The 24,825-nt window shown below is 45.6% G+C and overlaps 2 protein-coding genes across 2 annotated transcripts; both read right to left on the bottom strand.

Moving 5' to 3' along the window:
* Window positions 1–157: 157 nt before the first annotated feature.
* On the bottom strand, window positions 158–11,845 carry LOC119702621 (nucleolar RNA helicase 2-like). Its single transcript, XM_038140982.1, has 15 exons — window positions 11,535–11,845; window positions 11,128–11,412; window positions 9,735–9,810; window positions 8,575–8,753; window positions 7,343–7,460; window positions 6,512–6,697; window positions 5,687–5,832; window positions 5,284–5,433; window positions 4,266–4,427; window positions 3,577–3,696; window positions 3,031–3,104; window positions 2,131–2,290; window positions 1,396–1,530; window positions 965–1,009; window positions 158–476 (listed from the first exon to the last, which is right to left on the bottom strand). The coding sequence occupies exons 1-15, from the start codon at window positions 11,625–11,627 to the stop codon at window positions 309–311; spliced, it is 2,097 nt and encodes a 698-aa protein (XP_037996910.1). The 5' UTR covers window positions 11,628–11,845; the 3' UTR covers window positions 158–308.
* Window positions 11,846–12,835: 990 nt separating this feature from the next.
* LOC119702429 (nucleolar RNA helicase 2-like) lies at window positions 12,836–24,505 on the bottom strand. Its single transcript, XM_038140518.1, has 15 exons — window positions 23,957–24,505; window positions 23,192–23,461; window positions 22,427–22,502; window positions 21,584–21,762; window positions 19,972–20,089; window positions 18,903–19,088; window positions 18,269–18,414; window positions 17,449–17,598; window positions 16,784–16,945; window positions 15,986–16,105; window positions 15,153–15,226; window positions 14,795–14,954; window positions 14,354–14,488; window positions 13,929–13,973; window positions 12,836–13,428 (listed from the first exon to the last, which is right to left on the bottom strand). The coding sequence occupies exons 1-15, from the start codon at window positions 24,335–24,337 to the stop codon at window positions 13,207–13,209; spliced, it is 2,424 nt and encodes an 807-aa protein (XP_037996446.1). The 5' UTR covers window positions 24,338–24,505; the 3' UTR covers window positions 12,836–13,206.
* Window positions 24,506–24,825: the final 320 nt, after the last annotated feature.

Genomic DNA, 24,825 nt, shown 5'->3' with positions numbered 1-24,825 from the left:
GCTGCTGAAGAGGCAAGGAGTGGTCACTGTCCGCGTTGGGATGAATTCTCTTCGCCTCGCAGGGCGGAGTTTCCAGGCACACCCACTGGGTCACTGATGCCCTCACAGGCGGCAGGTGCTTTGCTGGGCAGAAAAAAAAATCTCCCAAAACACCCAGTCACTTTAGCAAACGTGATTTTTCACCATCCTCAAAACCAGGCTGCTTTATCAAGGAATAAAGACAAAGAGGAGTGTCTAACAGGCTTTTACTGCCTCATAAAATTCAGCTCAGTCCCGTTATCTGTCGCAGAGGTCAATCGAGTGCTCCGTTAAAGTCCCCGATTTCCACTCTTGAACCAGCTGTTTCTCTTGAAGTTTCCTTGCCTGCTGTTCCCGAACCTGGAGAGCCCTCGTCCCGCCTCCTGGGGATATTCCTCCAGCTCAGGCAGCTCGCTGGCCACAGACAGCTGCCAGCGCCGCGTGTCCCTCCACTGCTCCTGAAACCAGACCAAGGGAGGCAGACTTTACGCGCCTGCAGGGCTGTCCGAGGCGCCTGCAGCATCAGAAGCAACGCTGAATGCAAAGGCATCTCCAGACAAATCCCACCCCTGCCAAAACAGGCCATTAGATCCCCCCTGGGAGACGCTCACAGTCCTGTGACAAAGGATAAACAACCACAAGAGGCAAGAGGGAACGAAGTCGACAGAAAACTGGTGAACTCTCAAATACACTGCAGAGGCCAAAACACAGACTGGCCAAAGAACACAGAATTTTGTTTAATGAAATCAGGTAATATCATGAGAATGGAAATGAGAAGAGGGTATTTTCTAATGATTATGCTGTGCTCTTTCTAATCACTCTGTTGCCTATGAAAAATCCTTATTAATCCACAAACCTCCCTAGCCACCCCATACTCAGTCTCACACAGCAGTGACCAATTTCCAAATCACCAGGTTTTAAACCAACTCTGGCTACACAAACATACCTGTATATTACTCAGCTCATCAACAGGGATATCAAAGCACACGCCCTAAAAAAAAAACAAAAAAAAAAAAAAAGGCACACATTTACAATGAGAGAATAAATAACCAATAACCAATCCCACTGTATATATATTTCTGATGCTTTTTCTTTAGGAGGCAATTTTTGCATTATGATTTAGGAGTAATGTCTCTAGTAAGTGTTTTAAAGCCCCCAACTAATATCAAAGCCTTTTTTTTCCAATGGCATACGGATATACAGCTTACTTAAGATAGATTATCATTTCCTGAGAAATGAATTTGAGTAAGGATAGTGCAGTACGAACATTCTGTACCAGTACTTCAGCACTCCAGCCTCAATCCCTGCAGAAACTGGCAACATGTGAACACACACAAAGCCCCACATCCCTCCATTCCCGGGGCTGGGCCATCTCACCATCTTCCCCTTGAGGAAACGCATTGCAGACACTTTGTTATCAACCTCCTCCCCAAGCTGCTCCTTCAGCCCCCGCCAGGCATAGCCCATGCTGTGCATCTCTATTGAACACTTCAACACCATGGTCACAAAGCCCTGCAGCAAACAGAAAAAATGTTAAACAAGGCTAAACTTGGTCAAACCTGCTGCTAGAAAACAGGTAAAAAACCCCCAAACTGTGGTTGATACAAGAACCACAGCTCATTCACAAAGTATGTGCAAAATTGGGTTACTACACCATGACCTGGGCCACATTCTCCCTAAATGCATTTGAAAACGCAAGTGCTGTACTTTCCTTCAGTCAAGATCTCTTTGAGATCAGGCAATCACACGCCATACTTGCAATGTGACAAATGTAAAAGATTCTCGGTAAGGAGGAAACCACAATAGCACAAACTAATCTATTTGCTTGTAAAATGTCATTAGTTAAACTCTCTCAGAGCATCAAAGGCTTCTGTCACTTCAGTCTCTGGAAAAATTCTTTCAATTTTCATCACAAGAAAATTTACTGACTTGAAGTTTCTCCTGGGAAGAGCTGATTTCAGCTAAGGAACAAGAAACATAGCAGGAGCCTGGGGGGTTTAACAGCTCTTCAGACACCCAGCTGAAAAAGCCTGGGAAGGAGATGCCACACATGGCCTGGGCACAGGCAATTGATGCATCCATCCTTGTTAGCAGGGGTGCATCACTACTTACAGCTGTGGAGTTGAGCAGGGAGCGCTGCTGGATGTGAGCTGCCCCAGAAATGTGCGCCAGGGCTGCAGCCAGGGCAGCCACTGCCCCCTTCTCATCTATCAGCTCTTCAGCTGATTTTCTGAAGTAGTCCACGGCAGAGGGAGGAACGGCCTCCAGCAACCTACACAGTTACAGGATGGGTTTAAAGAGGTAAGAAAAGGCCATTGTGAAGTGCACCCGCGTTCAAGACATACCCTAAATCGGTTATTTCTGAAAAGGGCAGTGGGGGAAAAAAGATAGGGAACTAAGAACAGCTACTTCTGTAATGCTATTTCTGGTACAACAGCTCCCCCCATCATTTTTCAGGACACAGTGAAGCCAACACCATGCCCATCATCTGCTTTATACTGGTCAAATCCCCACTGATTATAATAACCTGCTTCAAGGCAATTTCCACCACAGGAGCAGCAAATGTAAACAGAGCTGCATGGAATAAAAGCTACAACCCTCAGAAATACTACAAGGAAACACAAGCCAGGGCTAAAACACCCTCACTGCTGCACAGTAACTCCTCATTATACCAAGTCTTGCTTTTTCCACACTGCTTCCACCATGTCATCTGAGCAGACAAAATCAGTTTCCCCTCATGACAGTATTTCCCTCTTCTGTCACTGATTTCTGATTTTATAAACAAAGGTTAATTTTTTGCGAAAACTTAGAGAACATTATGTTCTATGCTCAGCAGACAGAGATTTACTGATACCATCTTATGTTGTTTGTACACAAAGCAGCTGACTTCTACAACACAGGCAAAGCCATGCTCACATACAGGCCTGATCCATTAAAACTGTGCATTAAGCTCTAGGCATCCAGAGCAACAACATCTCTCAACCTTTTTTAAGAACAGGCAAATAAACTTACTTTTTGGCATCACTGCTTGAGGCTTTAATTACATCTGTGGCAGAGGGAACACCTACACGCCTAAAGGTAATACCCTGAAATCAAGGAAACAAAGGCATTTTCAGCAGTCTACAACTCAATCCTGTCTAAATCACATTACTGAGATCTCTGCTTACTGTTTGCAAGATCAACATACTCTTTGCTAAGTCATTTCTAAAGCTAAAATAAAGCCTTAAAGTTCCCAGCTTTGTTATCTGGAGCTACTTTACTCCGATGTGCATGCAGACTGTGATGCAAGGCACAGGGTGTGCCTTAGGCACTCCTGTCCCAGCCTGCCTGCTGACACACACAGAGGACTGCCAGCATGGGAAAACTCAGGCAATGCCAGAACAGGCCAACACAGAAGCATTTACAAACACCAAATATCAGCACTTTAGGCCTACTCGTTTATGGGACCAGAGACTCCCATTCTGCACTCAGCAACCCATGACTGCAAAGTCTAAGAGTGGCGGGGTCCTTTTAGGAGCCGATTAATTTCCTTAAGCAGAGCTCCGAGGTACAACTCACCGCTTTGTGCTCAACTTGTTTCAGAAGATCTTCTTCTCTTCTCTGAAACAAGCAAATGCAGATGCCAGTCCGGCCCGCTCGGCCCGTGCGTCCAGAACGATGGATGTAGGAATCCACATCCTTCACAAAGTCAGGTCAACGTGAGAAAAACCTTGTGTTATTTAAACCGCTGACATTTCACACTAAACACAAGCTAAACTCAAATTCAGAAACCTAAGGAGTGACACGTTATGTGTTTATACCCAAACTTACAGCTACACATAAACCACCCAGGTTTGCATGTGCTCCCCCACCCGAAATATGCTGCTCGGCTGTAACAGACACTGCTGACAGACACTTCAAGTTTTCTAAACAAAAAGCTCCACTGGAGTTCCAAAAGATGAAAAAAGCAGCAAAAACATTCTAGAGTTTTTATGAAACTCAGCAACATTCAGAAAGAATTCAGGAAACTTTCACAATGTCAAAACCTATCTTACGAGTTTCCAGAGTAAACAAAACCCAAGACTTCACTCAAAGCTCAAATTGTAGAACTATAACTAAGAAAGTTTAGGCCTAGCGTTTACAAAAAATTCATAAACTCAAAAATTAATTGGAAGAGAACATACTTCTGATGGAACAGAGAAATAACCCACCATTCTGGCACCAAAAAAAAAAAATTAATCCAATTTTAGTTTCCTCTAATCACTTACTTTTGGTGGTGAGCATTGTATAACAAGGTCAACCTCAGGAATATCCAAACCACGGGCAGCTACATTTGTTGCAATCAGCACTTCAAACACACCGTTTCTGAAGCCTTTTAATGTGATTTCTCTCTGTTTCTGTGGAATGTCACCATGCAAGGACTGGGCATCCTGTCAGTAAAACAAGCCATTAACATGACATTTAATGGGAGTCTAGGCTGCAGCACCTAAAAATTAACTGCAAACCCCAAAACACTGTACAGAGCAACAGAAAATAATTACATAGCTGATACCAAAGGAATATAAAGCATCCTTCTTTGTTGGATCCTACTCTGGGGTTTACTGTGAAAGCAGCATGGCCAACAGGCAGAAATTATTGCTGCAAGTTTTTAATGTGGATGCTACATGAGATTTCTCTGATACTAGGCCATGTATTCCCACCACTGTTCGCTCTCCATAAATCAGCATTTAGTATCACACAGGATTTTCTCTGAAAAGTATGCAGCACCTTTCCCCACATTCAGAAAAAGGGCAGTAATTCAAGCAAGCACAGAAGACCTGTGCTTGATCAACAGATCACCTGCATTCCAAACAAACTCCTGGCAAACCTTCCAAGGGCAACAAGGCATTTCATTCTACCATACTGGTTGGATTTTCCTGAATGACTGCTCAAAGACCAAACGCCATTAAGAGATGGGAATCCAAGAAGTACACTGATATAAGATGGGGCATGTCCACTACACTAGCTCCTGTTTCTTACAATTATTACTATCTCCTGGTTATTCAGCATAGGCTGTGTATTTCCTATTGATCCGTGTCCTGCACTATTTTAAAGCCAAAGGAATAAATTCATTATCTCTGTCAAGAGGGTATTTTAACTTCAAAGTCGAATTTTTAGAAACAGCTTTTTTAAGTCTTAAAACCACGCACAGAAACAATTTTCTCCACACAGCTGCAACCCCCTATTAATTTCAGGGCATTCAACCCCTGACAACCCCAACCACTGCTCTCCACTCAGCCCCAGTACCTGTTTGAGAGAAGCATTCATAGCCAACTCATTTGCTTCCTTTTTGGTCTCACAGAAGACAATGGTCCGCCCACGGGTGCCACTGTAGACCTGGATGATGTCCCCAAGAACTCCTGCCCTCTGAGATGAGCGACACTGTATGGCCAAGTGCTGTTTGGGAAAGAAACAAAAAAACCTATGTTAAATCTAAACCACACACAGGACAGACAAAATTTTTTAAAAAAAAGCATTTTAATTTTTTAAGCTTGCAAATGACAGGTCCCACATGAAAGCTTTGCTTACAAAATCTGTGTCTCAACCACGTGAAAAGTCATTCCACACACCCATTTATAAAGCCAATGCATAACCCATTTTATCAAGGCCACTTGCTCTCAGGACCCGCACTGCTCTGCACAGAACTCACTTCCACAGTTGTGGCTGTCCTTTGAGTCTTCTTTCCAACCAGGTCAATCTGTTCATACTCCTCTCTCATGTATTTTTTTGCTACGTCATAAACCCATCGTGGGCAAGTTGCAGAAAACAGCAGCGTCTGCGGGTTGTTCTCGGAGCCTGCAAGAAAAGGCCATCAACTTCAGATATCTCAACAGACCCTGACACTGGAGGACTGATGAAAGAGCAAGAGTTGCTCTCACACTGACAGGTTTCTGTGTGCACTAAGTCTGTACAAGATGTGAAGGAACACTGCCAGCAATCAGCTTTTCATGGCTTTCAAAGCCATAGTGATAAGTGACCATTGAGATTTCTATTTCTAATAATTCAAGCCTTTTCAAAAATTCTGGCACTAGTGAAATGTGGCATGGAGTTCCACACATGAAAAAAAAACCTCCTTCTGCACCATACCTGGCACCTGACAGGTTTGCTGAACACCCACTACATCAGAGTAGAACAAATATTCCCTCGTTGTCAGCTTTGTGTGGTGACAAGCGTACAGACAGACCATAACCCTAACCCTCTGCTCAAGTCACTTCACTAAGGACAAGGAACACTAGGGATTAGGGAGCTGGGTTTGCTGCTTTTTTCCCTTTTTTTTTTCACTCTACTCCTTCCAGAGATGCCACTCCAGCCCTTCAGCCTTCTGTCACCTCTCTCTGAACCTTTTCCAACTCTACCTTTCCCTTTTCTAGCATCACACAGAGAATTTAAGTTAGAGGTGCACCAGTAGATTCTAAAGCAGCATAACTGTGTTTTCTGCATCGTCCCCTATTCCTCCCATGATGTCTCAGTTCACCTTTCTTATAGGATGATCCCAAGATCTCTTCCACTTGTTCAGCAAAGCCCATGTCCAACATATGATCCACTTCATCCAAAACGACGTGCTTCACACTGGAAAGTTCCAGCTTGCTGTTCTGAACGTGGTCTTTGATCCGGCCAGGAGTTCCCACCAGAATATCGATGCCACTCTTAAGGAGATCAACTGGAAGACAGAGGAACAAGGACAGTGTCAGACTGCTCAGAGACAGCATGATAAAAAGTTAGCAACAGCAGCACTTCTCATTTCGGAAACAAAAAGCTGCTGCCCTTTAACCTCAGAATAAAGCACAACCCCCAAACTAACAGACACAGAAGTCAACTGCAGTCCTAGCTGCTCTGTCAGGAATACCAGCCAAACCTCACTGGAGTTACAGGAAACACACCAATCTCCAAGCAGCAACCATTTGACATTAGAAACCTTCAGAGCCCTACTACATGGAAACACTTCTGTTTTCCAGCTAAACTTTGTCACAGCTACCTCTGGAGACACACAGAGCCACAGGCACGTACACAGTTCTCCCCTTTCCATGGACTGTCCCCTAGTCCTGGTGGAAGTCCACACAAAAACACAATAAAGAAGAAATTACCAGGACTAGACACTTCACAGAACCACAACCATTCTTTTCCCTAAAGATTTACTGGAACTAAAATAATTCAACCCAGGCTGTGTGCTTCCTTTGAAACCACGCCAATTGAGTTCCTGACCAAAACTCAAAGTCTGAGGGAACAAAAAGCCCATTTTTACTTATGGGATGCATTTGGAGAAAGTCAGCTCCAATCCATTAGTAACTCCTCGGCAGTTACTTACGCTGTTCTTTGTATGGAGCTCCTCCATAAAAACAAGCAACTGACAGTTTCTTTGTGAAATTCTTGAAGTCTTTGGCTACCTGAATGGCCAGTTCCCTGGTTGGAACAAGAACCAGCACCTGAAGGGAGAGAAAACCAGACAAAAATGCAGCTGTGCTTGGGAGAAGGTGTAGGAGGAAAGACTTCATGTCAAACAGCTTGCACTCCCATCTTCATTCTACACTTGTAGCAGAGGTGCTGACAGCTTCTCAGCATCCCAGCAATATTAATATTCCCTGCCACAAGGAGCCACAGAGCCGGCAAGAGGGAACAAGGGAAAGTGCTACAAGATAACCAAGACAAGAACAACAGTAAAAAGTCAGGTAAAAGACACTTCAGCAACATTACCAAGGGACACGAAGGTGCAGCTCAGCATCAAAGGATAGGAACAGTCACTAAATCTGGTGTAGTTGGATTTTAAAAGATACAGTGTGATGCACTCCAGCCATACATCCCTCCTCTTCTCCACCAACTGCCTTCCTCCAGTATCTACTCTTCCCCCCAACATTTAAGAATTAACCAATAGCACAAAGAGCTGAATTAATCTCTTAAAATCTTTCAGGCAGTTAAGATTTTAAAATTTACATCACCTTTACAGTTAGTAAAACAAATGGATAAAGCAGGCAATGAATCTGCAGACTGTATATAGCTCTGCAGCCTAATGATAAATATATACACTGCAGTGCATGGGAACAGGGATCTGATCTGATCTGGTTACCAATTCCATCCCTGGAAAACTCCACTTGCATCTCTTGAGGATCCAGATATGAGGGGGGGAGGAAAAACCCCAAAAGCCTTCAGTTATCACCGTGGAATTTACAGTGAAAAACAACCTCAGCAAACAGGGACAATCCAGGTGACTCAAACACCACCTCAGAAGAGGCAGGGGACTGAGCCCCAAAGCTGCATGCTACGTGCCCAAGGACAGCAGCCTGGGAGTTCCCTAGGCACTGCTGCAGTGCCCTGACTGCCCAAACACAGGCACAGGGGACCCCAAACACAAAGTGTGCCATTACTGTGATGCTGCAAAACTCTGTCACACTCCATCTCCTGATCTGAGCAAAGCATTCACTACTACAAAAACCAGTAAAGGACAAAGAAGTCCCCAACAGAAAACCCCAAAGCAACAGTAAAATCGCTTTCAAAACCTGCCATGCTCTAAGGTTTTGGTGTAAACCCTGAAGTGTAAGTTACTTTTGGTGCACGGCCTCTTCTCCCATCCTGTGAGACGCTCTGGAGTTTTTCAATCAGTGGAAGAGCAAAGGAAAGGGTTTTCCCAGTTCCTGTTCGAGCTTGAGCAATTACATCTTTGCCATCATATATGGGCTGGAAAGTCTTCACTTGCACAGGGAACAGGTATTTTACACCTCGAGCTGTAAGACAATTGAAAGAGGTTTCACTAAAAGGTGAACTAACAATTAGAAGTCCTCATACAAAAATTGCCCAAATATGAAGGGCACACCACCTCATATTCTGCACACAACTCAGGAATTGCAACTTAGAAGAAAACCGTGTATCTTGGTGTTTTATTCCTACTCTAGATCATAAGGTGTTCCACCCACACAGTGAGTGCTGAGTATCCACAATGAAATACAGTCTTTTTTGTGACGTACAGTTTAAGACAACAGGAGAGGAAGGAAAAAACCCATCACATTTTTTCTGATACATCTCCAGCTTTTGTGGTAGCTGGGTTTTGAAGGCAAGAAAGTGATGTAGCTTGTTTCAAAACATTCTAAAACTTCAAAGAGATTTTGCACAGTGGAAGTGAAACAAGCCATCCAAAAGAAACTTCAGAGCAAGGAAAACAGAAAGCAATAAGGAGAATTTTTTCTGACGGACAAGAAATGCACATCTACCCAACAAAGGGGACAAGAACCCTACAGCAATGGCTTCCTCAACAAAAACTAATCACAAAGAGAGATGAAAATGCCCCAAACTATGAGAATAAACAATCTGTTTAGAGAATTGAAAATCTGTTCTCACAAGGCAAATATTCTTCACATACAAAACTCCACTAGGCTTGTCTAAGAAGCAGTATTGGAGACAGCAAACACGGGAACAGAAGTAAAGATACACAGAATGATGCTGATGAGAAATGTGTCTCTAGAATGTCTATCTAGGAATAACCACTCCAAGAAGAATAATCTCACATTAAGGCATCCGAAATTGAACAAACCAGAAAACTTTTTTTCTACTAACAACAGCAGATTCTCTGAATCCACAGTGACTGCTCACACCATCCTTACCATACAAATGTAACACAATTGAGGAATATTTACCCTTGGCTTATGAAAGTAACAGAGCACAATTCTGACCAAACACTTACAGAAATGTCTTTTACCACATGAACTAACCTGTGAGAAGGTTGATAGTGTTTTGTGAGAGAGGAAAATTAGAGAAGGCACCTTCTTTTGCTTCTTCTGTCAGCTCCTAATATAATTAAAAAAACAAAAACAAACAGAAAAAATACTTAGTATCCCTCCAAGATGAGGGTAGAACTTACCCTACACATCCACTCAATAAAAGTTGTGCATTTGCTTTACAATCACAATTTAACCAGATACCACCTTTCTAGTCAATGAAAAAGAAAACCCTTTTGATGTAGGCACTTGAACATATATGCTCAGCAAGTCAGGAAAGAGAAACTGTTTGTTAATTATTTGTTGCAGAGGTGCCCACCATCCCAGCAATATTAATATTCCCTGCCACTTGGAGCCTGCACAAGGAGCCTCAGAGCTCCTTGTACAGTGAAACCATGAGAAAACTCTTTTTCACAACAAAATATATCTAGTGTCACAATTCACTGTGCAAAGCAGGATTTCCCCTCTAAAAGACAGCAATGTGGTACACCATGCAAAGAGCTTTGAGCTTTACACATGAGAAATACTCAAACCACAAAATTTGGCTTTTATTTCAGAGGTCCATTAGGTCACATCGTTAGTACAAAAAGCACTCTCTTGATTCACGTTCCCACTTTAGACACAAAACTACCCACAGAAAGGCCCCTGTGTGTTTGTGTGAGAAGTGTGAATTAATGAGCATAACTGTGGCTTTCCATCACGGAACACCTGGCCAATTCCTCTTCTAAGGCGCTGCCATCAGGGAGAGCAAAAGCCATCACAGCACAAAGCACAGCGCGTTTCGGGACCGTGGCTGCCTGCGCAGCGGGGAGAACCCTTTGTGCTGTGGCACACCAACAAGCCGTGACACGAAGAGCAGCACACACGGGAACTGCTCCCGAGCCAACCACCTTCCCTGCAGGACGTTTACCTGCAGGACATTTACCGGCTCGGGATTTACCGGGAGGGGGAAGCACGTGGAGAGCGGCTCCCACGTGTTGGTGCATGCACTACGGAGCCTCACTCTCTGCCCTGGCCCCAGCCGGACGCCGGGCAGGACGAGAGGCGGGATGCCCGGCTGGATGAGAGGCGGGATGCCCGGCCAGGACGAGAGGCGGCATGCCCGGCTGGATGAGAGGCGGGATGCCCGGCAGGACGAGAGGCGGGATGCCCGGCCAGGATGAGAGCGGGGATGCCCGGCCAGGACGAGAGGCGGGATGCCGAGCATTCCCCATGCCCAGGAACCAGCGCATGTCCGCGGCACAATGTGCCGACCACAGATACCTCGTGTTCCCCACACTGTCCCACAAAGCAAGTCTCCACACAGCGCGCAGTACTTGTTATTTCAAGGACATTTACAGAACGTTAATTAACCAAGACAAAGGCTTTGCTGGCAAAGCATACCCACCTCGGCGTCGCTGTCCTGCTCTCGGGCAGCCACGCTCTGGGCAGCCGGGGATGTCCCGCTGCCGTTCACAGCGGGGGCAGATTTCACCGCCTGCTGGGACGCGTCGCTCTCTGCTACCAAGCCGTTTCTCTTCTCCTTGACTTTTTTCGTCTTCTTGGGCACGGGGGGCTCGAAGTCGCCGTCCCCCAGCCCGCTCTCCTCGGGCTGCGCCTGCTCGGCCTCGGCCTTACCGCGCCGCTTCGCCTTCACCTGCTGCTTCACCTTCTTCCCCGGCGTCTCCTCCTGCTGCGGGAAAGCCGCGGTCACACGGAGGGAGCCCCTTCCTCCCCGCCGCCCGCCCCAGCCGCTTCAAGCCCCCCGAGCCCGTTCAAAATGGCCGCACCCGCGGCCGCACGTGGCGCTCCCACCTTGACCTTCCTCCGGCGGCCGCGCCGCAGCGACTCGGCGGCGGCCGGCGCCTGGGGCTCGGCGGGGCTGTGCTCGGGCTCGGCGGCGGGCATGGCTGCCGGCTGCTCCCCGGGCAGGTGCGCGGCGGCGGCGCCGCTACCGCTGCCAGTCGCGGGGCCGCTCTCGGCGCGGCGGCTCCAGGACGCGCGCCCCGCCCCGGCGCGCAGGAAGTGAGGCGGGCGGGCCGGCCCGCGGGGCAGCGCCGCCACCGGCGGCAGCAGCGGGGCCGCCCCGGCGCCGCACAGCCAGCCCAGCCGCCGCCCGCCGCCGCTCGCCGGCAGCGCCGCCGCCCGCGCCGCGGGGAGCCCCAGGCGCGCCGCCCGACCCCACACGGCCCCCATGCGGCCGCCGCGCCCGCGCCGCCCCTTCCGCCGCGCCGCCCCCGCGCCTTCCGGCAGCTCCCCCGCCACCGGGAGCCCCCTCACGGAGCGCTCCTCGCGGGGCACGCGTTCCCCGCTGTGCGACAAGCCGATAACGACACGCTCTAGAGAGACCCTGATGATTTGGGAGCTGCGCAAGGCCGGGGGCTCGGTGGCGTTGCACCGCCACCATCATTCATACACATTAAATCAGCACAGCCCCGCCACAGGGATTGGTTAGTACATTGCATACGGGATAGGTAATCCCAGATAACGTCTCCACGTGCTCGGGAAAAGGGACTTGACCCCCGAGGTAGGCGCCTTTCTGACCCCTAGCCCTGATTTTTAGTTACAATACTAAAACATGGTTCACCCATAGGATACGTGGACCTTGAGTATTTTGCCAACCCAACAATATATACATAGATACACATCAACACACTGATTCAGTTTATCCTTAAAGCTTGTTAGCTCCAAGCTGTCCTTGAGTAAGGGCTGCTGCTATCCCTTCCACTGATCAGGCTTGAAAACATACAAAGCTCTTGTATTGAAGAACATCCTTACCCATGTGATAATCTTGACGTATTCCACATTTTGCAACACCCTCAAGGGGTTATGGGTCTCCTCACAGTTCTTGCTCCTCAGGGTTCCTCCTCAGGGGACTTCCCCACTTGCTTTGGAAACTGCCTTTCCTACCCCCATTTTATAAGGAGTGCCAATTTGGGACAGAAACTAAAAAGTACTATGTTTTAGGGAAAAAAGAGTTTCATTACAAATCCACAAAAAAAACCCCAAACTGATTTCTTTTTCTTTCAAGCACTCCTGCTGCCACGCTCCCCAATCTGGCATCTTCCCACGTCTCCACCTGCAAAATACTGCTTCAAATATGTGACAACAAAATATGAAGTTGTAAAATAATATTTAATTTTATCAGAAAATGTACAGGTTTGAGCAGCAATTCAGATCTATGTATTATACAGTGAACCAGGCTACAGTTTTGAACGCAACAGACATATTATGGAAAGACTCAAGGAGCAATATGAGAAACAAAAGAAACAGTTATTTTTTTTTCTTGCAGGTTTTTTGGGGTTTTTCTCTTTGTACTTCTTTTTTTAATGAACAGAACCTTGTTTATGAGCAAAGTAGTACTGACAAAAAATAATATCTTAATGAAGTATTTTCCCCAATGGTACAAACACACAGAAACAGCCTAGTGTAATGTAATATAAAATACTTCAGTCCCATTTTTTTTCTCACTTCTGGATTGTTGAAGTTAATGTTCAAACGCTCTGCTGAAACTTCGTTTCTGGCCTCTGCTCCTGAACCTGTTTCTACCAGAGCCACCACGCCGACCGTTCCTGGAGCTTGAGAAGCTTCGGCCATTCCCTCCACCACTGCCTCCTCCTCCTCCTCCTCCTCCTCGTATGGACTCCACCAACTCTGGTAATTCAGTGGCCACACACAAACGCCAGTGTTTTGAATCTTCCCACCTTGCCTATGAAGTCAGACACAGCAAGTTAAATTCTAGGAATACAAATACAGGGTATGTCATAATTATTAAATCTGCTCAAATGAAAAGGTGAAACTGTGAGCTGATATATGGGGTTCAAGCTTGTAACTGAAGGGATCAATAAATTTTGCATGGTTATATTAATGGCTACCAAGCAAAAACCTGAATTCACTTTACTGTGGAGAGAATTCTGGGTGAAAACCGGAGGCAGGGAATACAGAAAAGGGGAATAAAACTTGCTGCCTAGAAAGATGAATCCAGCAACACTTTTCTCAGTGCGAAATTTCCAAGTTACAGACTTTTGGTCACAGGGGAATGCCTTAGAAAAGAAACACTCTGAGCTTGTTCTGTTCTTCAATTCCTTCCGAGCAATCCCTCTTGCCACTAGGAAAGGCAGGATAAAGGCTGCATAATGTTTGCAGTCTAACCCAGTCCAGCCAGCTTCACCTTCAGCCTGCTGTGCCCAGCATTTGCAGTGAACGTACCTCTATTTCTTTTTGGTCTGCCACAGGAACGTCAAAGCACACACCCTAAAAAGAAGGAATAATTTTAATGCATACAAGGTAAGTGTTTTAAGTGACTGCAACTAAAAACAACAGAGCCCACAATTCTACACCTGACAGGCAGGCACTTTTAGAACTGACTGTCCTAAGAACTGCTTTTCTGTTTTGTCATTAAGGCAGAGTTAACACACTTCAGAGCTTTTAGCTGTTTTGCTGTCCCCATAGCCATGCATTATCCCACCTCCTGAGCATGCCAGCAGAGCCCTAAGCACTAAAAAAAACAGATTGAGGCCAATCATCAACAGTGCCTGGAATAGAGAAAAAGACCAAATAGCTCCCCTGACAATTGCTAAGAAAAGGCTGCAATCAGAATAGCCCAGGATCAAAGAAACCAAACAGAAACTTACCATTTTTCCCTTGAGGAAACACATCCTGTTCACCTTCCGATCAACATCATCACCCAACACTTCCCGCAGCCTTCGCCAGGCATAGCTCATGTTGCTTATTTCCTCGGAACAGCGTAGTATCATTGTAACAAATCCCTAAAAAGAAATGGGGCATGTTCCACTCAGGCAGAGGAATAAGCTTCAGCACATGTATCAGACAGGAGAAAGCTGCCAATTTAAGTTTAGTAATTAAATCTTCAAGTAGGTAGTGTTACAGGGCATTAAGTATCTTTACAGCCACTATAGCGTTGCTTTTAACAAAATCAGTAGTTCCTAGTGGCTTAAAGTATAGTTCTTAAACAAAATGGTCAGGAGATAAATAGTTCTCTATTCACACAACACAGAGGTGTGCTGTTTCTTTCCCGTTTCAAGACGAGCATTAAGGCACAGCCCCTTCCTTACCACATCCGAGTTCAGCAGTGAGCGCTGTTCAATGGAAGTAGCACCCGAAATATGGGCCAGAGCTGCAGCCAGAGCATTAACTGGTCCCTTTTCTTTTATTAGCAACTGAGCAGATTCTCTGAAATACTCAATAGCAGTCTGAGGAACAGAATCCAGGCACCTAAGGAGTTAAAGCGAAAAAATATGAACAATTTATACACCAGCAGGCTCTGGAATAGAAAAAAAAAAAAAAAATCACAGTAGTCCAAGATTTCAACAGTGCTCAGAAAGTTCAAAGAGACAGTAGAGAATAATTCAAACAGCCCTTCTGAACTAGGAAGGCAGGAAGGTACAACAGAGCTTGAGTCCCCAAACACACCTCATGGCATCTTTGCTGGAAGCCTTTATTATGTCCGTTGCGGTAGGAACACCAACGCGCTTGAATGTAATGCCCTGAAATTTAAAAGGCAAAAGACAAATAAAAATTGCAGACCATAAATAATTCAGTTCTAAAGAAGCAGTACTGAACTCCAACACAACTAGCATTTAAGTCTGTAATTGTTCTTCTTATTTTCACCTTTTAATTTCCAATTTTTCCTAGTGAAAATTGTAAGGTTAAGCTTACAGGAAAATGGGTAACACTTAGAAGGCTTTTATGTACCACATCAGTTTAAATGATTCAGTGACCTTAGACTGAAAACAGAAACCATTTTGGTACATTTCTGGGGAAAACAGAGTCCTACGAATTCTAAATTACTACTTTTAGTCTAATAGATTTGTATTTAAGTACAAACTATGGAGCCTTAGTCTAAATGTTACACTGCTTTATGTGCCAGGAATAAACCATCTCATCACAAACACATACTTAACTGTTGAGGAAACTAGCATATGGAACACTGCACAAAGTGCAAAAAAATGCAAGTAACAGTTCTCAGGAAAGCTACACATATGCACATCACTGATCAGATGACAACCAGCGTGAACACCACACAGAAATAATGCGAGTTTTTTCTCATTTCCACAAGGACAACCTTACTGGCCTTTGCTGAAAAGCAGTGGGCATTAGAATCTGCAGCGCTCTCCCTGCCTCATGTTAAGTGACACTGCAGCCACCCTCTTCAAGGGACCCGAACCTCCTCTGGGCGCTTCACAAACTGCATTCTGCAGTTGAACAAAGGAGAGTCTTGCAATGGGAAGGCAAGTGTACTGTACCGCTTTTTGTTCCACGTGTCTCAGCTGGTATTCCTCCTTTCGCTGGTAAAAACAGATGCAGATCCCAGTCCGGCCCGCTCGGCCCGTGCGCCCAGAGCGATGGATGTAGGACTCCACATCCTGCAGAAACAGAGCGCCTATCAGTCACTTAATTCTTTGTCATTTCATCAATTCATTGCATCCACAGCACTTGTAGAAGCCATTACGGTCAAGTGCATCACAGAATTAAATCAGAAAACACTGTTTCACTAATACCGACCAAATATGCTTTCCCATAATTATCTAGAAATCATGGCTTGAAAAGCAAGCCACGAGCATGAATCAACTTTTCTTTAAGCATCACCACACATTTGGAGTGTGTGTACCTCTACAACAATCCCATTCCCCTCCTGCACATCCACAGGAGCGTGATTACTGCAGCATTAATAGCTTATTCACTGAAATATTACACTGTTTAATTTCAGCCAATGTTCTCACGGTCGTGGTCCACACCTCACATTCAGGAGAATCATTCCTCTCACCTCTCCCAGCCTTGCAATCACCGCACCCAGCTTCCAAGGAAAGGCTCTGAACAGCCTCGTAAGAAGGCATTTTAAGAAAATAATCTTTAAACACACTAGGGACTGACACACTCCCAAAAAATCCTCTAAGAAACCATTTCTACAGATCTGGATGTTTCTCTCCCTTAAGCACAAAGCTGATGAACTCTGTGTGGTCAATACCATCAGCTGATAGCATACACCAGTTGAAAACAAGACTACAGATTATTACATGACATCCAGCATAACAGTCTCCTACCTTTGGGGGTGAGCTTTGTACAACCAGGTCAACTTCTGGGATATCTAAACCACGGGCAGCTACATTGGTTGCAACCAGAACTTTAAATGAGCCGTTTCTAAAACCCTTCAGTGTGATCTCTCTCTGCTTCTGAGGAATGTCACCATGCAACGACTGGCAATCCTGAAAAACAGTATTATTTTAGAACCATACCAAAATCCAAGACAGAGCCCCATTCTATAGTCAGCTTTGGGTACAGAATCTTGGTATTTGATGGGTACTGAGTGGCAAGATAAAGAAGAAGAACTGAATTAACCTGAGTTTATATTTTAGGTGTCTCACAATATGTAATTAGTAATTCTTATTCCTATACCTCAAAGGCCTTTAACAATGGCAGGAAAACAGAACTCCAATGTGTGTCTCAGCTCACGTCAAATTACTGTGACACATGAAAACCCTGCCCTAATGCCATCCACGCCATCTATGCAACGCTTGGCTGTGTCAAAATAGTTACCTAAAATTTTTGTTTCGTATCCACAAGTGAAATCCTGTCTGACCACACACAAAAGCCTGCCCTACGCACTTAGAAACTCTCTCTTTAAATCTTACTCAGCATAGGTCTGGTATCAACGTGAGGTTGATACATCTCTGACAGGTTTTGTTACTTAATACGCATGCTAAAATACCTGTTTGATTGAAGCATTCAGAGCCAGTTCATTTGCCTCCTTTTTAGTCTCACAGAAGACAATGGTCCTCCCATGGCTGCCACTGTAGACCTGAATGACATCTCCAATAACTGCAGCTCTCTGAGACCAGTGACACTCTATTGCCAAATGCTACGGAAAGAAATTCCAGTGATAAGCTTCTGAAAAGTTAAGATTCTTTTAAAATACATTTGGAGCTGTTAAATACAGAAATAGTAAAGAGTTATACAGTTCCCTGATGGGGAAAATGTCCTAACTCACAATCCTGGAACATCCAAAATCCATAAGGCTCTTATTTATGCCCACCACAATTAGTCTAATGTTCAGCAAAATAATTGCAGCAAGAGAAAATCAGGCCTCCAGCATATATGTATCAATTCCTTGCGAGGGTATTTACTGCTCAGCAAGCAAAGGGCTGCAGGGGTGAGATACTACAGGAAGTCTGAAAAAAAGTATCTTGTATACAGAATACCAGAAGCCAGCTGGGATGTCCATGAAAACTTAAAAGCAGCAGGCTGATGGTAATGTGTGCCTTTTGCTTACAACTTGGATGAATTCAGGTACTGCTTTTCTCTGAAAATCCACAAAACTGGCAAGAAAATCTTCTCTCTACCTGTGATGCGAGAAGACAAATCCTAAACCCCAAAACAACTTGACCAGCTGTAACAAGCCTTATGCTTGGAAAAAATTCTCAAAACAACTTCCAACGTCACTGTGATAATGCACCTTAGGAAGAGGTGACCTTTTGTAACATAGAAGAAATGGGAAAAAGCCTGAAAATGTTTCACATGAGATTACTCACTTCTACTGTTGTAGCAGCCTTCTGAGTTCTTTTCCCAATAAGGTCAATCTGTTCATATCTAGACTTCATGTATTTCTTAGCCACATCATACACCCAGTGTGGGCAAGTGGCAGAAAACAGCAGTGTCTGGGGATTGTCTTCAGAATCTTTACAAGAAAACAGAACAATGCTTCACAAACCTCATACATTTCACCTAACAGATGTACACAAGTTGATTTATATGGGTGATGATTAAAAATGAGGATAAGTATCAGTACCTAACATAAAGAAGGCAATTGAGATATTTAAATTTATGCATTACCAACATCTGGAGTAAAAAATATTCCAGAAAGTCTTAAATAATTTCAAGATTATCATAAAGTTACTCCAGTCTGTTTTCAAGCAGTGAAAAGGGTAAAAAGCTAATTCCTTTTAATTTGAAGAAGTCCAAGCACAACTTAAAGATAGGTGCCAAAGACATTTGTTTACAGACCCCTGGGTATTCAAGCTCTGCACAGGTTCTGTGAATGATTCCCACATATTCACAACACAAATAATATTCAGTCATTTCTAAACAAAATCACCTCATACCTGAATTTTCACCGACTAAATCATTACTAATATTTCTTACTATTTGTTTCAATATTGAGATTACCCTTCTTGTATGCAACTCGTAAAATGTCTTCCACTTGCTCAGCAAATCCCATGTCCAGCATCTGGTCAACTTCATCAAGCACAACGTGTTTGACCTTGGTGAGGTCCAGCTTGCCATTCTGCAGGTGGTCTTTGATCCGCCCGGGTGTCCCAACCAAAATGTCAATGCCACTTCTCATGAGGTCAACTGGGAAACAGGGAAGACAGGAGTTAGCAGTTGAACTGGGGAGCACTCTCTGCAGCAGCAACCCCTGGCAATAACAAAACAGGTTCCTACACCATTCATAAGCACTCTCCTTACAAAAGTGAGAACAAATGATGAACTGCAAGAGAAAATCTGGAAAAAAAATGTAAGGTAGAAAATCTCCTGCTCTTCCTGAAGGAAGAAAACAAAAAAAGGATTTACCACCCTTCCCTCTCCCTGTGCTTTAAAGTAGCAAGGGTGGATTTCTTTTAATATTCTTTAGAAATATTCTTTAGAAATATTCTTTAGAAATAGTCAGCTCTTCCCAAATTATCTATTTTAACTGGAGATTTTTTTTAAAAAATTATTAAACTATCCAAATTACTGAAATCAACTCCTTCCTGAGGTTCTGTAGTGGAAAAAAGTCATCCCTAATGTCTCAAGATGTATCATAATAAAAGAGCTCACTCTCATTCCTTGTGTACAATCACCAAGACCCTAAATTATGCTGTCAAAACAACTTCTTCTCCACTTTACAAATCTTCTACATATCCCTTATCACATGAAAAAAAACACATACCCAGTCACACCTGTACTTTTTTAATTAAAATGGGTTTACAAGAAGCTAAACCCAGATACAGGTTATACATACAGCACACTCTGTTTCAATTTAATTAAAGGTACATGAGCAGACAGGTAACACCAAGAACATAACTGAGAACCACAGATATTTATTCCCATCAGAAGATACACTCTGAACTGCTGAATTTCCCATGAAAAGTCTCCAGCTCTTGAGTTTTAAGTGTGTGTCTGGGAAGACCCAACTGCACCCCTTAAATACGGCAGTCAATCAATATTTAAATGATTAGTCCTAAGAGTCACTTACTTTGTCCATTATAGGGAGTTCCTCCATAAAAACAACCTACTGTCAGCTTCCTTGTGATATCCTTGAAATCTTTGGCAACCTGATTTGCCAGCTCTCTTGTTGGACAAAGAACTAGAACCTGCACAGAAAAAAAAAACCAGAAGAGGTGTTTTCTCAGCATGGCTTCTGCCAAGAAAACACTAGACTTCTGATATTTAATTTAGATCTGACCCTTTGTAAAATTAAAAAAAAAAATCTGCTTAAAATAATTATCTAAGCAAAGGCTGGAGAAACACACTGCTCAAGTCTCTGGTAAGATCATTAAACTCTTCAACATATACACATTTAGGACAGGCTAACTTCTTCTTGAGCAGGATAGGAGGGACTTAAATGTTATTTAGCTTTGGCTGTGAACAGACCAGCTACAAGTTTTCTTCTACATGTGCACACACTGTTTGAATGCAAGACTGAAGGACATGGGTAACAAAAGGTTCTTGCTCCACAGTCCTGTGAGAAGGTGCAAGGAAGAGCTGTCAGCTGTCTCTCAGCTTCCCTGTGGCTCAGGGAAACATATGTTAGCCTGCAGAGCTGCCGTGCTAATCCATACCCCTGCAGAGGCACCCAGGGAGCCGTCCTCTGCCAGCATGCAGCCCTCCCTGCAGGCAGCTGAACCGATGCTAAAACGTGACTGAAGCACTGCTCTCCAGCCTGGGATCAGTCACTGCACAAAGGACCCTCAACATCCCTACCCCAGTACCTCCTTCAACAGCAAAACCCATCACCAAAAAGCAGGCAGCAGTGCATTACGGTATAGTGAGGTCTGGAATGTTTTGCAAGGCTTATGTCTTCCTTGAAGAAAGCCCTTCCTTCTCCAAAAGCCTGTGCCAAACCTAGAGACAGCATTCTCAGCCAGCCAGGCAATGTGATGGGCAGACGCACACAAAACTGCCGGCGCTGCTTGTGGAAGGCACTTCAGGTAATCTGGGAGATGACTGACAAGATGAAACAAACTGACAAAAATGATTAATGACGATGTGCTCAGCTTTGGCCTCTCTAGTTTTTTTTGGAGGCATCATAAGAATTCAGTGAAAAACCACACGTGGTATTCCTTAGCAGAATGAACACAGCTCATAACAAATCTGCATTCTCTGGAGCAGAAGCTTCAACATTTGGTGGTGTTCCTAGTGAAAATGAAATCTATTTTTAAAACCTCCCACTGTTTACATGTTTTAGAAAGAAACATGTCTGAGTAGACAGCTTTTAACAAGCTGTCAAGTTACAATTAGTAACTAATCTGTTAGCAATTTAGGAGAAAAATAAGCATCCAGGAGCCACTTGCCCTGAACTGGTAATGTGACTGAGCAAAATTATCCAGGAACACGCTGACCACCTGTAGTTTTGGTCTCCCTGTGGCGGAAAAAGGAACTGACAAGTGGATAGAGCAGCTGTGCTGCTCACTCTTCATCACAGGCTGGCAGGCAGCACAGGATGCAGCGGACACGGCTTTTAAATCACCTTTAACGTGGGTTAGCTTACCCCTGCACAGACCTGAAGAGATGCTCCAGCAGCTGAAATACCTGAATCATTTAGATGTAAGACAAAGCAAATCACCATCCTAGCCAGGCACAGTTACCTTTGGTGGACGACCTCTTCTTCTTTCCTGTGCCTCTCCCTGAAGCTTTTCAATTAAGGGAATAGCAAAAGAGAATGTTTTCCCTGTTCCAGTTCGTGCTTGAGCAATGACATCCTTGCCAGAATACACTGGGTTGAAGGTCTTCACTTGCACAGGGAACAGGTACGTCACTCCTCGAGCTGTGACAATTTCAAGACATTTCCTTAATATGGTCATTTTACAAGTGTTCTTTCACACTCTTCAGTGGAAATCATTGCAAGAAGAACTTCCATCAACTCTAAAGAAAGTCAGGACTGAATCATCACCTCCACTGATTTATTTGATCATGTAAGTCATCTGCAAAGAGTGCCCTGGGACTACCCATTTTATTCTGCCACTTCACACCACCAGACACAGTGCTGGCTAGGACAGAGGAAGTTATTAGCCTTTATGAAAGACTGTCAGCACTGTGCCTTTATTTATGCAATGATATCTGTGAAAACCTCTTCCTTTTAAATCTGTTCTTAATTCATACTAATTCATGTATAAACAAGCACCAAAGATACTAAATATAATTGGTTTTCCTTTATTTACACCAAAATAACCTTGAACTGAAAAATTCTCACACATCATTTTTTTTTTCCTTGGCTCACATTGTTTAGAATTTTATTGCAAAGGCTGAACTGGACATCACTGCAAAGTGTGTGCTCTAAGGTGTATTTAGAGCAGGCAATCAGTGTCTTCTGCACAGCATCCCTGCTTGTATGGGCACGAGCAGAGCGCATCTCAAAGCTTATTGATTCAGGGTGTTTGAGCATAAAAACACGACAGACATCACTGACATTCTGCGGTCAAGAAACCTACCTTGAAGAAGCTGGACAGTTTCTTTGGAAATAGAAAAATTGGAGAAAGCACCCTCCTTCTGCTCTGCAGTCAACTCCTGTTAGGTAAACAGTAACTCAGGTAAGATTCCACATGAATATTACATGACAGTCAGCAAATTCAAGGTAATTCAAGTAAATTCAGCACAGGCACTGCTGTCATGCTCTTCAGTGACAGCGTCACAGCTGCAGGTAAAAGCCTTCTTTGCTTTACCATCATATTCCAAACTTGGACAAAGTTAGCAAAAGTGATCTGCAGGTTAAGGCTGTTTCATCTCTAACAGCACAGTAAATGCCAAACACTCAAACCAAAGCTGAAGTCTCTAAATAAGAATCGTAGAATATCACGAGTTGGAAGGGACCCACAAGGATCACCAAGACCAACTCCTGGCTCTGTACAGGACAACCCCAAGAATCACATACACCTCGTGATGCTGAATCATATTAAAGCTCCATCTCAGTGCAATCTGTCCGTCCAGCAACAGCCACCACAGCACCAGGCTGCTGAAGCGAGGAAACCACGATGCACTGATCCAACACCTCAGCACTTTCATAACTCAGAATCCTTGAGAATTCTTGGCAGACTGAACAATTCAAGAACTTTAAATCTTGACATTTTAGAGCACTCTCGACTGATGAGAAAGGGGGTGGGAATGGAATACAACCCCTTCTAAATTTGGCCACGCTACAATGCAGGAGTTAAAAGCCCAAACACATCACTATAATTAAAACCAGTCATTAGCTTTACCTGATCCTGCTCGCTCTCACTTTCGCTCTCACTTGACGTTTCACTAGAACTACTCTGCCGGCTTCGGCGGGAGGATTTGCTGCTAAAGGAGGACAATCTCGATTTCTCCAGGCTCTCCTCTTTCGTGTGACCGTTCTGTTTACTGACACTCTTTGATTTCTTGGGTTTCGGGGCATAACGCTCCTCATCCGATTCCTCGCTGTCATCTGTCTGAGTCTTTCCCCTCTGAAACTTGTCCCGGCGTTTAGATTTCTTCTCCTTTTTCTCCTTCTGACAAGGCACAGAGCAAATGAAAACACACGCTCGTGGATCCAAGCGACACGGAACAGAGAAGAGGGCGCAGAACAGTTAAAGCTTCAAGCGCACGTTCTAGTTACTGACGGGGGCGGTGGCTGACACAAGGCAACAGATCCCTGCCGGCCGCCGCCGCTCAGGAGACACGTTACCGACCACGAGACAACCGGGCCTTCGCTTTCGGGGCTCTGCCCCGATCCGGGCGCCGGGCAAAGCGCTTCCCGGGCTCCCGGCGGCTCCGGCAGGCCCGGCGCGTCCGGCGGGGCCGCCCCGACACGCGGCGAGGCCGCGGCCCGGCCCGCCCGCGCACGTGGCCGCCCGGCCCGGGCCGCCCCGCGGCCGCGCCGCGCACGCCTCGCCCGGCCCGCGCCAGCGGCGGTGCGGGCGGCCGCGATCCGAGGCCGGACTCGCCGGGCGCCGGCCTCAGCGGGCGGGCGCGGCCAGGCCGTACCCGGAGCCCTTCCCCGGTACCTTGTGCCGCCGGCGGCCGCTCTCCGGGACCCCCTCGGTGTCCATGGAGCAGTCGGAGCCCGACTCGGCCCCGCTGCCGCTGCTGCTGCTGCTGCACCGGGTGGCCTCGGGCATCTCCGCTCGCCGCCGCCGCTCCGCCACGCCGCGCTCCGCACCAGCCGCGCGCCCGCCGCGCGTCACGCTCCGAGCGGCCCAGCCTCCCGGCAGCCAATGGACGGCGGATCCGGCAGCGCGGGGGCGGGGCCACGCCGCCCCGCAGCCAATCGCATCAGGCCGTCGGTGTGGGACCACAACTCCCGGCGTGCCCCGGGGGACAACGCGAGGACTGCAAGTCCCGGCGCACCCCGCGCGCACCGCACGCTGGGAGGGGGCGGCCGCCATGACAGGGCCGCCATGAGGGCTCGGCCAGGGCCCTGCCTTCCCCAGAACAAACCTCCTGTAGCTTCACAAGCTGACGGCTTTAGCCTCCCTAACTACCGCAGAGAGGTGTTCAGTAGTAGTGAAAAGTCCGAAGTAGGAAAAGGCGATGTTACCAAATGACTGATTTAAAATCCACAAGCCTGTGGTGATACGCAGCGTGAGCCCAGCACAATCTCAGCGCAATCTGCTCGTAGCTACAGGGATAAATCGAGAGGAAGAAGTCAAAATCAGCCTTAGGAAGTTAAATGTGTGAAGCAATCCTGACAGCTGCCAGGATGTGGATTCCTTACGGAATGGGAAGGTCAGGAGCAGAGCAGGGTCTGTCCCACAGCAGTGGCACTGGCCTTAGCTCCTGTCTCCTGCCACCAGCATGTTTTCCTTTGCAAAGACTAAACCCTGCTTGGCAGATACAAACACACCAGGTAGACTGAGGATAGCTGAGAGTGCAG

The sequence above is a fragment of the Motacilla alba genome, chromosome 6 (assembly GCF_015832195.1).
Source record: "Motacilla alba alba isolate MOTALB_02 chromosome 6, Motacilla_alba_V1.0_pri, whole genome shotgun sequence".
In the NCBI taxonomy this organism is placed as follows: domain Eukaryota; kingdom Metazoa; phylum Chordata; class Aves; order Passeriformes; family Motacillidae; genus Motacilla; species Motacilla alba.
This window is presented reverse-complemented; position numbering and strand designations above follow the sequence as displayed.

Excerpts from the sequence above, each read along its gene's own strand:
- LOC119702429 (XM_038140518.1), bottom strand. The coding sequence starts at position 24,337 with ATGGCGGCCGCCCCCTCCCAGCGTGCGGTGCGCGCGGGGTGCGCCGGG. Across the intron at positions 20,090-21,583 it reads GAAGAGGTCGTCCACCAAAG|GTTCTAGTTCTTTGTCCAAC; the intron begins GTAACTGTGCCT and ends TTTTCTGTGCAG. Across the intron at positions 16,946-17,448 it reads TGAATGCTTCAATCAAACAG|GATTGCCAGTCGTTGCATGG; the intron begins GTATTTTAGCAT and ends ACTGTTTTTCAG.
- LOC119702621 (XM_038140982.1), bottom strand. The coding sequence starts at position 11,627 with ATGCCCGCCGCCGAGCCCGAGCACAGCCCCGCCGAGCCCCAGGCGCCG. Across the intron at positions 4,428-5,283 it reads TGAATGCTTCTCTCAAACAG|GATGCCCAGTCCTTGCATGG; the intron begins GTACTGGGGCTG and ends TTTTACTGACAG. Across the intron at positions 2,291-3,030 it reads TCAAGCAGTGATGCCAAAAA|GTTGCTGGAGGCCGTTCCTC; the intron begins GTAAGTTTATTT and ends GTAACTGTGTAG.